The 12,268-nt window shown below is 43.9% G+C and overlaps 1 protein-coding gene across 1 annotated transcript in view; it reads left to right on the top strand.

Moving 5' to 3' along the window:
* The window catches only part of BRDT (bromodomain testis associated), a gene marked incomplete at its 3' end in the record, with an annotated part of 211,867 nt that overhangs the window by 89,648 nt on the left and 109,951 nt on the right, over positions 1 to 12,268 (top strand). The window contains exons 8-10 of the mRNA XM_082265438.1: positions 6,617 to 6,900; positions 7,850 to 7,966; positions 8,668 to 8,796. Coding sequence (XP_082121564.1) covers positions 6,617 to 6,900; positions 7,850 to 7,966; positions 8,668 to 8,796 — 530 coding nt within the window. The remainder of the gene's footprint in view (positions 1 to 6,616; positions 6,901 to 7,849; positions 7,967 to 8,667; positions 8,797 to 12,268) is intronic.

Here is a 12,268-nt window from a genome sequence, read left to right as displayed (position 1 = left end):
GGACATTTGCTGTTTTTTTTTTTTTTAATCCAAAGTTTAATAGAAAACAAACAAACAGCATAAACAGTACAGGAAATACAGTAATCGTAGGAGATATAACACTGCAACCTTCCTTTACAGGAAATACACGGCAAAGTAAATGGAAACACGGGGGGCATAAATACATACAGTAGAACCCACCAATAACATTTTAAATCACACATTAGCAAATAAGTGCACAGGACCATGGGGTTCCATCTTCCGGCCAGCAGGCCCACCTCAAAGGCACTATAGATTAAGCCCCATTAGTAAACATGTGTATTACAGGCTCTCTACAATACGATAGTGCAAAAAGTGGTCGTACAATCTAGAACAGGAAGATAAAAAGGAGAGAAGATAGGAAAAGAGGGTGAAGGGGGGTAAGGGGAAAAAGAGAAGAGCTGTAAGTAAGAAAAGAAGAACAGGCGAGAGTTTCCCAGAGACTAGATTAAAAGAACACCCTGAGTTAGACCTGCAGAATTCTATCCATCGGCAATTGTGCCGGGACTATCCAACCAATCCTGCCAAACTGCATAGAACTTTCTAAGCGCATTTCTATGGCAGTAAACCAATTGTTCTCATAACAGAATCGAGTTCACTCTAGTTATCCACTGTGCCACTGTGGGGACCGTAGGGCTCATCCAATGACTAGCTAAAACTTTCCTGGCCAAATATAACAAGCGTTGGACCATAGTGTACGTGCCCGGTTGATACAGTTCAGGATCCAGTATACCCAGCAGGCACACTAGAGGGTCAACAGCTAACGTAATATGGGAAACCTGGGTCCAGTATCTAGTCAGTTTTGGGCACCGCCACAGTAGGTGAGTGAAGTCGCCCCTGTGTTGGTCACATTTTGGGCAAAGGGGGGAGTCAAAATGCCCCCATTTAAACAAGTGCATCGGCGTACGGTACGTCCTATGGAGGATAAACAATTGGGGCAGTTTATGGGATGCTGACAATGACACAGTAGGTAGCACTTCCAGAGCCTGATCCCATTGATCCCCATCAATGGATCCCAAGTCCTTCACCCATGCTGTCCGGCACCTCAGGGCCGCCGGGTCCTGTATACAGGAGAGAAGCCACTGATATTTGCAAGAGATCATGCCTCTCTTCTCCTGTACCCGTATCACAGAATCTGTCATTGTGGGGTCCACCCTGCAAAGTGGGGATAAATGTTGTTGAGCTTGCACCGCATGCCGCAGCTGCAGGTATCTGTAGAAGTGATGGCGAGGGAGCTGGAAATCTGCTTGCAGTTGGTCAAAATATTTAACGGTGGTACCCAAAAATAATTGCGCCACGTAAAGTATGCCTAGATCCTCCACCCCAAGGAGTCCTGCAACTTGACTATTTCTGGATATAACGGGTTATCCCACAAGGGGGTACAATCAAGGAAACCCACTGTATGGGAGAAGGCTCTCAAATCCCTCCACACCCGTTGCAACAAAACCGAAGTGGGCGCCGATCCCGGAAGCGCAGGGAGACCCATTTCCAAATGGGATGCAGCCGAAAGCAAAGGGTTCATACTGGACAGCAACACAGCCGAGGGATCCGACAGACCCACAGATCCTCAACCCGCTAGATGTTGGAACTGTGCGGCTAGAAAATACAATTTGGGATGAGGCACCGCTAAACCGCCCCTATCCTTGGGGAATTGGAGGGTGGATAATTTTAATCTTGGGCTGTTGCCTCTTTCAGACAAGGTCCCAAAATTTGGACTCCACCCGCCGGAACCAACACTGTGGGATCCACACCGGAGAGTTATGGAAAATATATAACAGCTGGGGGGCCCAGATCATTTTTATCAAATTCACCCTGCCCACGACAGACAGGGGGAACTTGCACCAGCAACGACCCTTGGCACGTTGTTTATCGAGAAGAGGCAACAGGTTTACATCCAAGTACTGAGAAGGGGTCAGGGAAATCACTGTACCCAAATAACAAAAAGTGTTCTGTACTCGCAACCATCTCAGCATAGGCGACGAAACAGAAGGGAGAGGGTCAAGTGGCATCAAAATAGACTTATCCCAGTTAATGGTAAATCCGGAGAAAAACCCAAACCATCCACCTCCGGACTGCATCTAATAAGGGCCGCAAGCGGCTCAATGGCCAGTGCAAATAATGGGAAAGAGGGGACAGCCCTGTGAGTGCCACAAAATAGTGGGAACAGAGAGGACAATTTCCCATTTACCCTAATCCTGGCACGGGGTGCCAAATACAGGGCTCATATCCAGCCAACAAACTCAATCCCCAGTCCAAACCTAGACAGCACCTCCCACAGGGCCACTCCACACTGTCAAACGCTTTGGCCGCGTCCAGTGATAGAACAGTTGTATTGCCAGGATTATCAACAGGGATTTGTAGGTTAAGGAACAGTCTCCGGATGTTAAGAGCAGTGGACCTCCCCGGAATGAACCCGACTGGTCCGGGTGGATAAGGATAGTAATAATCTTTGGATAGTCTGTTCGCCAGTATACGGGCCAACAGCTGAATATCAGTTGTCAGGAGAGAAATAGGTTTGTATGAGTCAGGAAACAAGGGGTCCTTCCCAGGCTTAAGTAATACCACTATAATAGCCTCGCTCATTAAAGCTGGATACACACTATCCAACTTTCATGGTTAGATTTCCTTCAGATTTACCTTTTTCTATGTAGTGCAAGGGCCTGCCAGATTGCATACAAATTGAAAGTGTTTAGGTTTGACCTCATATTATATGGTTTTGGTAAGTCTAAAGGAAAAAGTCTTCAGAAAATCTTATAGTGTGTATACCCCTTTATTTCGGCAGAGTGCCAGTACGCATAATATCCTGCAAGGTGGCCAGTAGGGGGGGTAGAATGGCCTTGCCATATTTTGCATATACCTCAGCCGGGGGCTTTACCATTAGAGGCCTGTGCCAGAGCATCGGTGAGTTCATCCATCGTCAGAGGGGCACTCGGGAACATCCTGTCCTGATCACTCAGGCAGGGAAGAGAGGACCCATCCAACAAGGAGGACATAGCAGATGGCTCACCTACACATTTCGACTGGTACAGGTCAGCGTAGAAATGACGAAAAACCTCAGCTATCTCCTCTGTAGAGGTCACCACTGTCCCCGACACGGCTGTAATCGCTGCCACTGAGCCTGCTGGGCCCTCACTATCATGGCCAACGTGGCCCATGTTTTCTCCCTCCTCAAAGTAAGTTTGTTGTAAATAGTAGCGTTTTCTTCTCCACAGCAGATAAAACTGAATTATAAAGAGCCTGAGCCTCCAACCAAGCCTTATGAGCAGAAGGAGTCGGATCATGTATCAGAGCCTCCTCCCTGCGTTGCATGTCGCCCCGAACGATGTCCTCCCACTCCGCAGATCTACGCTTGACACCGGTAATCTCCCGTATGAGGAGACCCCGCAAAAATGCTTTGAGGACCTCCCACACAGTGGACACCGGGGCCGTGTCCAAGTTGACACTGTAAAAAAACACTAGTTCAGCCATAATAGGATCCGGATCAGGAAATGGGGTCAACCAAAACGGGTTCATCCGCCACAATAGGCGAGTCGCTGTTCCAGCAACGGAGACCCGGACCCAGAGTGAGGAGTGGTCGGACACCAGCCGAGGCTCATATGCCGAATCAACCACAAATGGTCGTAAATTTTCATTGCCCAGGGCAACATCAATACGGGAGAGACCACCATGAGTGGCCGAGTGACAAGAGAAACATTTATCAGCTACGTGGCTATCACTCCAGCCATCTCTGAGGCCTAGTTCCAATAGGAGTTTCGCAAACGCCGTGAGGTTTGAAGCTGGGGGGGGGGGGGAATTCCCTTGTGGGCAGGGCTGAACTTATCTAGGGAAGGGTCAAGAAAATTATTATAGTCTCCCATGGACAAAGTAGGGGTAGTGGAATGGGGGGCCACAAATTGTGCCAGCATCCGTAGGACCTCATGCGAAAAGGGCTGAGGGATATACACGGAGGCCAATATGCATAGAAACCCATTCATTTTACATAATAGAAACGCGAACCTCCCATGCTCATCCAACCATTGGTGCAAGCACGAGAACGTCACTCCCCTAGACACCAGGACACTCACCCCTCTGGAGTAAGAGGAGCAAACCGAATGATACTGACAAGGATAGGCTCCAGACCTTAGTAAATGTGTAGTGGTGCTAAGTAAATGAGTCTCCTGAAGACAAATTATATCGAGCCATAATTTATTAAAGTAGCTAAAAACAGCCCTTTTAACACCATCTGCCAGGCCCCACACATTCCAAGTCAGTACCTTAATATTAGAAGCTAGAGACATGTTGCATTCATAAAAGAATTACTCTCCGGTGTCTTTCCGGGGGGAGACCCAACAGGACTGAGGTGATGGCGATGAGGTGATTCCTGAATAAAGGTTCCATACTTGCTCCAGGGCAACATTTCGCCATTTCAGGATAAGGAATCCGAGCAGCTAGGGACGAGAATTCTTTGCCAGGTGGCGTTCCTCTCTGTCCAGCCACTCTAGAGCCGTAGACAGATTATCAAAGAACTGGGTAGAGCCAATGGCTATCACCTTTAATTTTGCAGGATAAAGCATAAAGTACTGAACATCCAGATTGCGCAGCCTCTTCTTAATGTCCATAAACTTTGCGCGGCGGCGTTGCACCTCTGCGGAAAAGTCCGGATAGAGCGAGACCTGTGCATTGCTGATGGAGAGATCCAATGTAGATCTGCCTTTATTAAGAATCGCAACCCGGTCCTTATAGTTTAGGAGTTTGAAGAGGAAGGGTCTAGGGGGCGCCCCAGGTGGAGAGGGTCTAGCGGGAACACGATGTGCACATTCTACCGCAAACATTGGAGAAGGAGTCCCTGCCAAACATGTCAGTCAGCCAAGTTTCAATGAATGAGACAGGATTTTTCCCCTCAGACTTTTCAGGGATCCCCACTGCTCTTACATTGTTTTTGCGGTGGCGGTTTTCCAAATCCTCCAGTTTAGCAGCATTGAACATATTTCACATCACGCAGTAATGGCTGCCAGTCATCCTCCAGTGAACTAACTCTGCCCTCCAGTGATGTGGTGCGGTCTCTCAGTTTTTACATGTCCTGGCAGGCGAGGAAGAGCTCCATCTTCATTCCCTTCACCTCCCCCGCCAGTACGGCTATGTTAGCGTTGCCTGCGGTCACCGCAGAAAAGATTTCCCACAGGGTGGGTTCAGGACCAGAGTCAGTGGCTGAGTAGGCCAAAGTCTCATCCGCCAGCAGCGGTGGGGTATCCTCCCCCTCCACACACTCCATCAGCGTGTCCTCTCCAACCCCATCACTAGCGGGGGGGCTGCTGCAGTGTCTCCCTACCTGGGGGCTTAGAAAAGAGCCACTGGGCTGCCTCCTTCTGCCTCTCCTTGGCCGAGCGGGCCACGGCGCTGCCATCTTGGGATCCCTGCTCCGTCCCCTGGCGGGTGCTTGGTCTCCCATCTGGTCATCATGGGATCTGCAATAGGCACCCGGCGGGTAAGTATGGATGGTCCGCAGGCTTCCCCGAGGTGTTCCAGGTAAGTACAGGGTAGGATGGTGAAGATAACCAGGAGATTTAGTCAGGATGGCAGCGGAGCTTCAGCAGGACACATCCTCTCACATCACGTGCCAGCCACTCCCCACGACATTTGCCTTTTTATAATTGGTTGACAGTGTGTGTTTTCAGCAACCATGAAACCAGAGCACCAGGTTATAAATATTGGTTATTATTCATAGATAAAATATTGGGGCTAATGCAACATTTTTATCTTTTTATAAACCTTCTATAAATGCTAGGTGCTTGATCTCACTAGGTTGTAAGTCACTGATCCAAATATAGCTCCTGAAGTCAGAATACTGCTTGTTTTTAATTTATTCTGGGTCAGTAACTCAAAATGTTTAAGTATTCGTATCGGCATTACAGACAGGCAACACTGTGTTCAGTCAGGAGGTGTAGGCATATGGCTTGAGACACAGTTGAAATACAAAGCGCTAAACTGTTACCTGACATTGCATTTGTAATACTGTTCATCTGGTTTTGTGATTCAGATACCCCTGCCAGTCACAAAACAGGTACCGATGGGCTTTTCTCACTGCAATCATGGCAATTCAATTTTTTAAGTTGGTTCTTCAAAAGTAAAGGGACAGCAGCTTACTGGTAAGGTCACCTCCAATCAGCAAGCTTGATTTGTTGATTTAATACCACTGTGCAATGCAGTAATGCTTGACTGACTTGCAGTGCTGCTGTTTCTTCCCCCAATCTGGATGTTGATGTGCAGATGTTTATAGCAAGGTAATTACCAACGCCCAGCCCCGCTACCGGTGAAACTTTGTGAGGCTTGCAGGTGGACAGGGCTGAACGGTGCGGTACTAACGTTTACGATGCTGCCCTAATCCTTAGTACTGCTAGACAGTGCACCTGTACCTTCCACCTAAATGCCAGTGTTCCCGGTGCCTAGAATAGATTCAGATTAATGTACTATTTTAAAAATGTAATTTCTTAATACATGGTTTTTATATGATCTTTTACATCTTTGATTGAATTTAATACATATGACTGTATACAGCTTGCATTAAGTGGAGTATTCATTTTAGAAGGTTTAACTTGTGATAATTCTCCTATGTTTAAAGTGATTCCAAGAACAAGAAAAGGAAGTTGGCTGTTTCAGAAGAAGAAGATAATGCTAAACCTATGAATTATGATGAGAAGAGACAGTTAAGCTTGGACATCAATAAATTGCCAGGGGAAAAACTGTCACGTATTGTGCATATCATCCAGTCAAGGGAGCCTTCCCTGAGAGAATCCAATCCTCATGAAATTGAAATAGATTTCGAAACCTTAAAACCATCTACCTTAAGAAGCTTGGAAAAATATGTTGCGATTATCCTGAGGAAGAAACCAAAAAAATCAAATGGTAGGTAACCGCTAATGGAATAAAGCTGCCAAACTCTAACCTGTGTGTTGAGCTGTAGAAGCTGAGAAGCAATGTTCTACAATGCATTTTTTTTTCTCTAAAATCTGTAAACTCCACTTCAAAGCATTTTTTAATTTTTTTTTGCGTAGCATAAGATTTGTACTTGTTCGGTAGCATAATATTGAGTCTTTGGGATCTGTCAAACGAACTCCTTTATCCCATTTAAAAAATGTTTTTCCAGTGAATAAACCCTAGATGTTAACTGTGAACCCCTACAACAATGGGGAAGTGTGTACAATTTTGTTGCCCCCCACGTAAGTAAAGGCCCCTACACACGATAAGAAAATCTATAGGGAAAATTCGTCCGACCGATCTGACGATTTTCGGATTGTTAGTATGGTGCTTTCGACAGCCGACTCCAACTTTTCGGCCAACAAAATCCTGATGTGCAGGCTATATAATTTTTGTCGTCCGTCAAAACAACGTCCGATTTTCATCTCATTAGTACAGATTTCAACGGAAAAAAATCTTAAGAGCAAGACTAGGCATGCTCAGAGACGAAAGAACACATACAAAATAATCCAGCACATGACATCACTTCTGAAGTAGAATTCTGTCGTACGTGAAAATTCGTATGAAAATAACCTTTTCACTTTCCACATCAGACTAGCATGCCACAAAAAACGGGCAACAGATCGTTCGATAATCTGATCGTGTGTATGGGGCTTCAGTTGCCTTGTGCTATATTGGTACAGTCCCTTGAATTGTCCTGTTTTGTAGGTCTACAAAACCTGGGTACAAATAATAAACAAGACAATGTGCCCTTTCCCCAGCTTTGAGCCATATACTGTTAAATTACACACGTCACCGCCTCCTTCGGGTTTCAAATAATTATAGGAAGACTTGCAGTGTTTATTTACCAGTAAAATAAATTGCATTTTATTTTTAGCTGAAAAACCCTTAAAATCAAAGGATGAGTTGAATAAGGAAAAGAAACAGGAACTTGAGAAGAGACTTCAAGATGTTAGTGGACAACTAAACTTGGCCAAGAAGGCTAAAATCTCAGGTCTGTAACTAAAGATGGAGTTTTTTTTTTTTTTTTTTTTTTTTTTTTGCCATATGTCATATGTTTACACACTGATGTGCAGACAGATTTTAATGGATAACTAAAACTATAGCAGTGGTTTACCTTGATAGATTTAATGTGTGGCTTTAATCACGTAGGCAGCATTAAAAATTCTATTGATCTTAGAATTGGGCTAAGGTGGACTGGGGGCCCTTAGCAAGGTAATTGTTCCCCAATGACCTACAACTGAGAGGGTTTGTAATGGGCATAGTGAAGCTACCCAATTTGCCTTGTTTGTACTGACAAGACCCACATCATCAGACAATACCCGCCTACGTGTGGATTCCACCTTGTAAACTGACAGGCAGGTGCACAGCCTTTATCAGTTGAACTATCCCCCTGATTTCCTCAAGGTGCATAAAGACTGTTGCTGTGCCCCCTGGACATCCTAGCCACCTTTGTAAATGACCCAGCTCAACTTGATCTCTTGCAGTTCATCCATACAGACAAGTGCCTATTCAGGCACATTAATACGTTTTGTTTCTCAGTAATTAAAGATTTGTCCACCAATATGCTGTTCTCTGAACATTTCGTATTGCACACAGTTAAGATTAGAGATTTTCCCCCTTTTTTTTTTTTTCAGATGATTTAGCATGTAGAGCGCCATAGACTAACATTCTTATTTGTGTCAGGTCACACAGGTGAAGCCACGGCTGTGCCTCAGGTGATTGGAGGACCAAGTCGATTAAGTGAAAGCAGCAGCAGCTCTTCATCCACATCAGATAGCAGCAGCGATTCCAGCTCTTCAGATAGCAGTGACTCAGACTCAGGTTAGCTGACAACCTGGCATTATCTAGGTGGCAGCACTCTGATTTGTCCTAGGCACTTACAGTATGTATACTAACAATGCAGTTGATGGCTTTAATTTTTTTTTCCCACTTCTTGGGCTACGTTGCATAAATACAATCTTTTGACCTATATTCTTCCATTCAAAAATTGAGGGTTTGCTTTTGGGTAGATTGTTAATATAGAAATAAAATTAATTTAATTACCCTTGCTTAGTTCAGAGATGTTCTATATATTTTGTATTCAGTCAAGCAGCAATATAAATTGTTTACTTTTTAGTACTTTCATAGAAGTGTGAAGGCAAGTTACTTTTAGGGTCACACTCACATTTGACAATTTAAACACGGTTTAGTTCCTTTCACTGGTGTTTTTCTGCACAGCACTGTTGTCCTTTTTCATAAATACTATGGTGTCGATTTGCTAAAAGTGGAGAGTGCAAAATCTGGTGCAGCTGTGTATGGTAGCCAATCTGTTTCAAAATTCAGCTTGTTCTTTTAGGCTTTGACCAAAAAACCTGGAAGGGGATTTGTTTTTTATGCAGAGCTGCACCAGATTTTGCATTCTCCAGTTTTCGTAAATCTAGATGTTTATTGTAACCCTTTTGCCCAGTGATTGCCATAAGCCGGCATAGCACAGTGTCTGCCCTTCTTTTTAACAAGATGCTGTGGTATATTTATGTAATGCAAACTGTCATCAGCTGATTAGTAAAATGCAGGATTAAAAGCTGAGATTTCGCGAACTGCTAATTGAAACTTGTAAAATAGAGGATTATAAAGGATCTGTTGCATTGGACCTTTTGGTTCTCTACTCAAAAGCTTTAATGTGTTAACTGCGGTCTCAGGAGGTTGTATTTATGGTAGGCTATGGGCAGTGCACACATTTCTCTATATATTTCCCAACAAAGATCATTCTTCTCTATGGCAAATGCAGATTTCTTTTTTTAGTAGTGCTTGAAGTAGCGTTCAGTGTGCTTTCAATGGTTCACAAATCAAGGGGCTTTGCTTATCAAAGTGTCTGGAGGAGAAACGTATGCCCATAGCAACAGCATGATTTCCTTTGATTTATTTTTCCCCCCAAAGTGCAGTATGTGAGGCAAAGGGAAGGTCTGTTTGCAATGGGCAAATAATGGCAAATAATGGCTATTTAGATGTGTTTGAATACACAAATTAACCATGCCTTATTCGGCATGGGGATAAGTGATTTATTTGATGACATTTGTAACCACTTGTAGGAACTCGCAGTAATGGCAGCCAGAAGCTAACAATATTTTTTAGGAGCAAAAATAGTGTGTTTATTTAAAATAGAGAATACGCATGTAGTAAAATCAGCAGATCCAGTAAATAAAATCATTATTGTACTGGGGAAAAAAAAGATCGTAATCAATACATTAGCAAAAAATTCACAGACCTGAAAATACATGTAGTCTTTTGTGAATTGATCCTAAAGTAGATCTGTAGGGTCAGTGAGCTTAGTACCTGCTTCAGAGTTGTTGAGATACGTCCAGTTGCCTGCACATATCTCCTATAGCTCCCCTAGGAGCCTTGAAACCTAAAACACTATATTAAAAATGAGGACTTCAGTTTGGTTAAAGTAAATGTGATAAGCGGTCTCACTGACTGGTAATAAGCATTAAACTGGGCAAGCCCAAACACCAAAAAAATTCTAAAGCTGGTTGAAATTTCATCAGTGAGTGGTCCTGTTGCCACCTTCCCAACTAGAGATGGGCTCGGGCATGTTCAAGTTCCCACATGCCTGATCCTGCCAGGACATACAAATACACAGCCAGCATTTACCCAAATTTGTGACCCAGCTCCTTCAACTAAAGGATGTTGGTTGGGAATAGAGATGGACTCGAGCGTGTTTGAGTTCCCACATGCCCGATCGCACCAGGAAGCAGACACTGCACTCTGCTAGTCACAGGCAGTGAGACGTTTCCCGATCCACAGCTGCTAAATGCTGGCTGCGTATTTTTATGGCCTGCTTAATTGCCTTCCAAAACAACCTTGGGCCCATGAGACTAAAGCTAGTCATAAGAGGTTAGGGGTTTTTTTTTTGGTTTTAGTGTCAGCGTAGCACACATTGATTGAAATTCAGCTAGTTCTTGCTGGCCAGTTTAAGGAAGTATTTTATTATGCATGCTAAAGCTATGTTTGGGCAGCTTATTTTACCAGCTAAAACATCCCAGAGTTGGTTTACGAAGCATGAAATACTAGAGATTTCATTTAAGGTACACCTGTCACCAACTTAGCCAATGCAAATTGAGCACATAATAAAAACATGGGAATAATGGGAGGTTACCTTCAATGAATCGCATATAACTTTGCTTGTGCACCTTGAATGCACTTCTGAATTAGAGGATGCATCTTGGCTCATTCAGTAGTTTCAGGCAGTACTAATTGCCACTAAAAAGATTGGTGATTTCTGCAGAGACTCTTTAACACAGTTTGAGTGCTGATGGAATACAAACAAGGCCTTGTGGAGGTGTGCATGCACTATGGCCAGTGCATACCTATCCAGCAGCTGCACTTGCTCTAAGATACAAAACTGTTATATATGATCCAAAGTATTAGCTGAAATTATATAACCTGTTAAGCAGCTGTGTTAACCGGCTGACCATAAAAAAAACTTTCTAGTATACAGTCTCTATATCCGTTTTGTTTATTTAAGCTGTTGTTGGCTATATTCGTTCAAAATCCACTGCAATGCATTTGTCACTGCATCCAAACCTAATAATAAAAATCCTCAAATTATTTGTGTCTATTTTTATTCATGGTAAATTTGACAAATCTTGAATACAATTTACAAAAAAGTGCCACTAATAGTCTCAATAATTATCCGTTTTCTTCATTAGAGGGCAAAGATAAACCTTAGATAACCAGTGACTGTGCATATTGCTACCTGCAGATTTAGGACATTAGGTGCATTTAAAAAAAAAATCAAGAACACCGTCCAGGGGCCTGCTTTTGCCTTTGGTCAAGACCCCCTTCTCCGCTATGACCAAAACAGTTATTTGCCTAGGGGTTAAGACCTGGATTTCATCTTTTGAAAATCTTTTTTTTTTTTTCAAGAAATTGACTAGCTGGGTGATAGGCTGCTGGTGCTTGGAGTTACTGTAGGCTTAAAGGGGCAATGTTTCCTTCACGTGGTCCCCATCTGCTGCAATGGTGGGCATTTGGGGCTGTGAGAATACCCCAGCTCGGGACTTAAGTCCGCCATTAGTGGATGGCCTGCAGGGCAGGAGTCTTCTATTATGGTTCCAAATGTGGTACGATAATGCAAGGGGCTGTAGGGGAGCCATTTTGTCATACCTGTTCCATTAACATTTCAGTTCCCCTCTTCAACTCTCAGGTATACAAGGGCCATCCAAGTCCCTGAACTTTCCTGTGGCCATTTTGGAGGTCTTTGTTTCTTGGATGGAATGCACCTGTGTCCACTCACAACTGAGTAAAAAATACA

The sequence above is a fragment of the Pelophylax lessonae genome (assembly GCF_965119305.1).
Source record: "Pelophylax lessonae genome assembly, chromosome: 8".
NCBI classification, from domain to species: Eukaryota; Metazoa; Chordata; class Amphibia; order Anura; family Ranidae; genus Pelophylax; species Pelophylax lessonae.
Note: the sequence above shows the minus strand (reverse complement) of the source record. Positions and strands in the feature narration are given on the sequence as shown.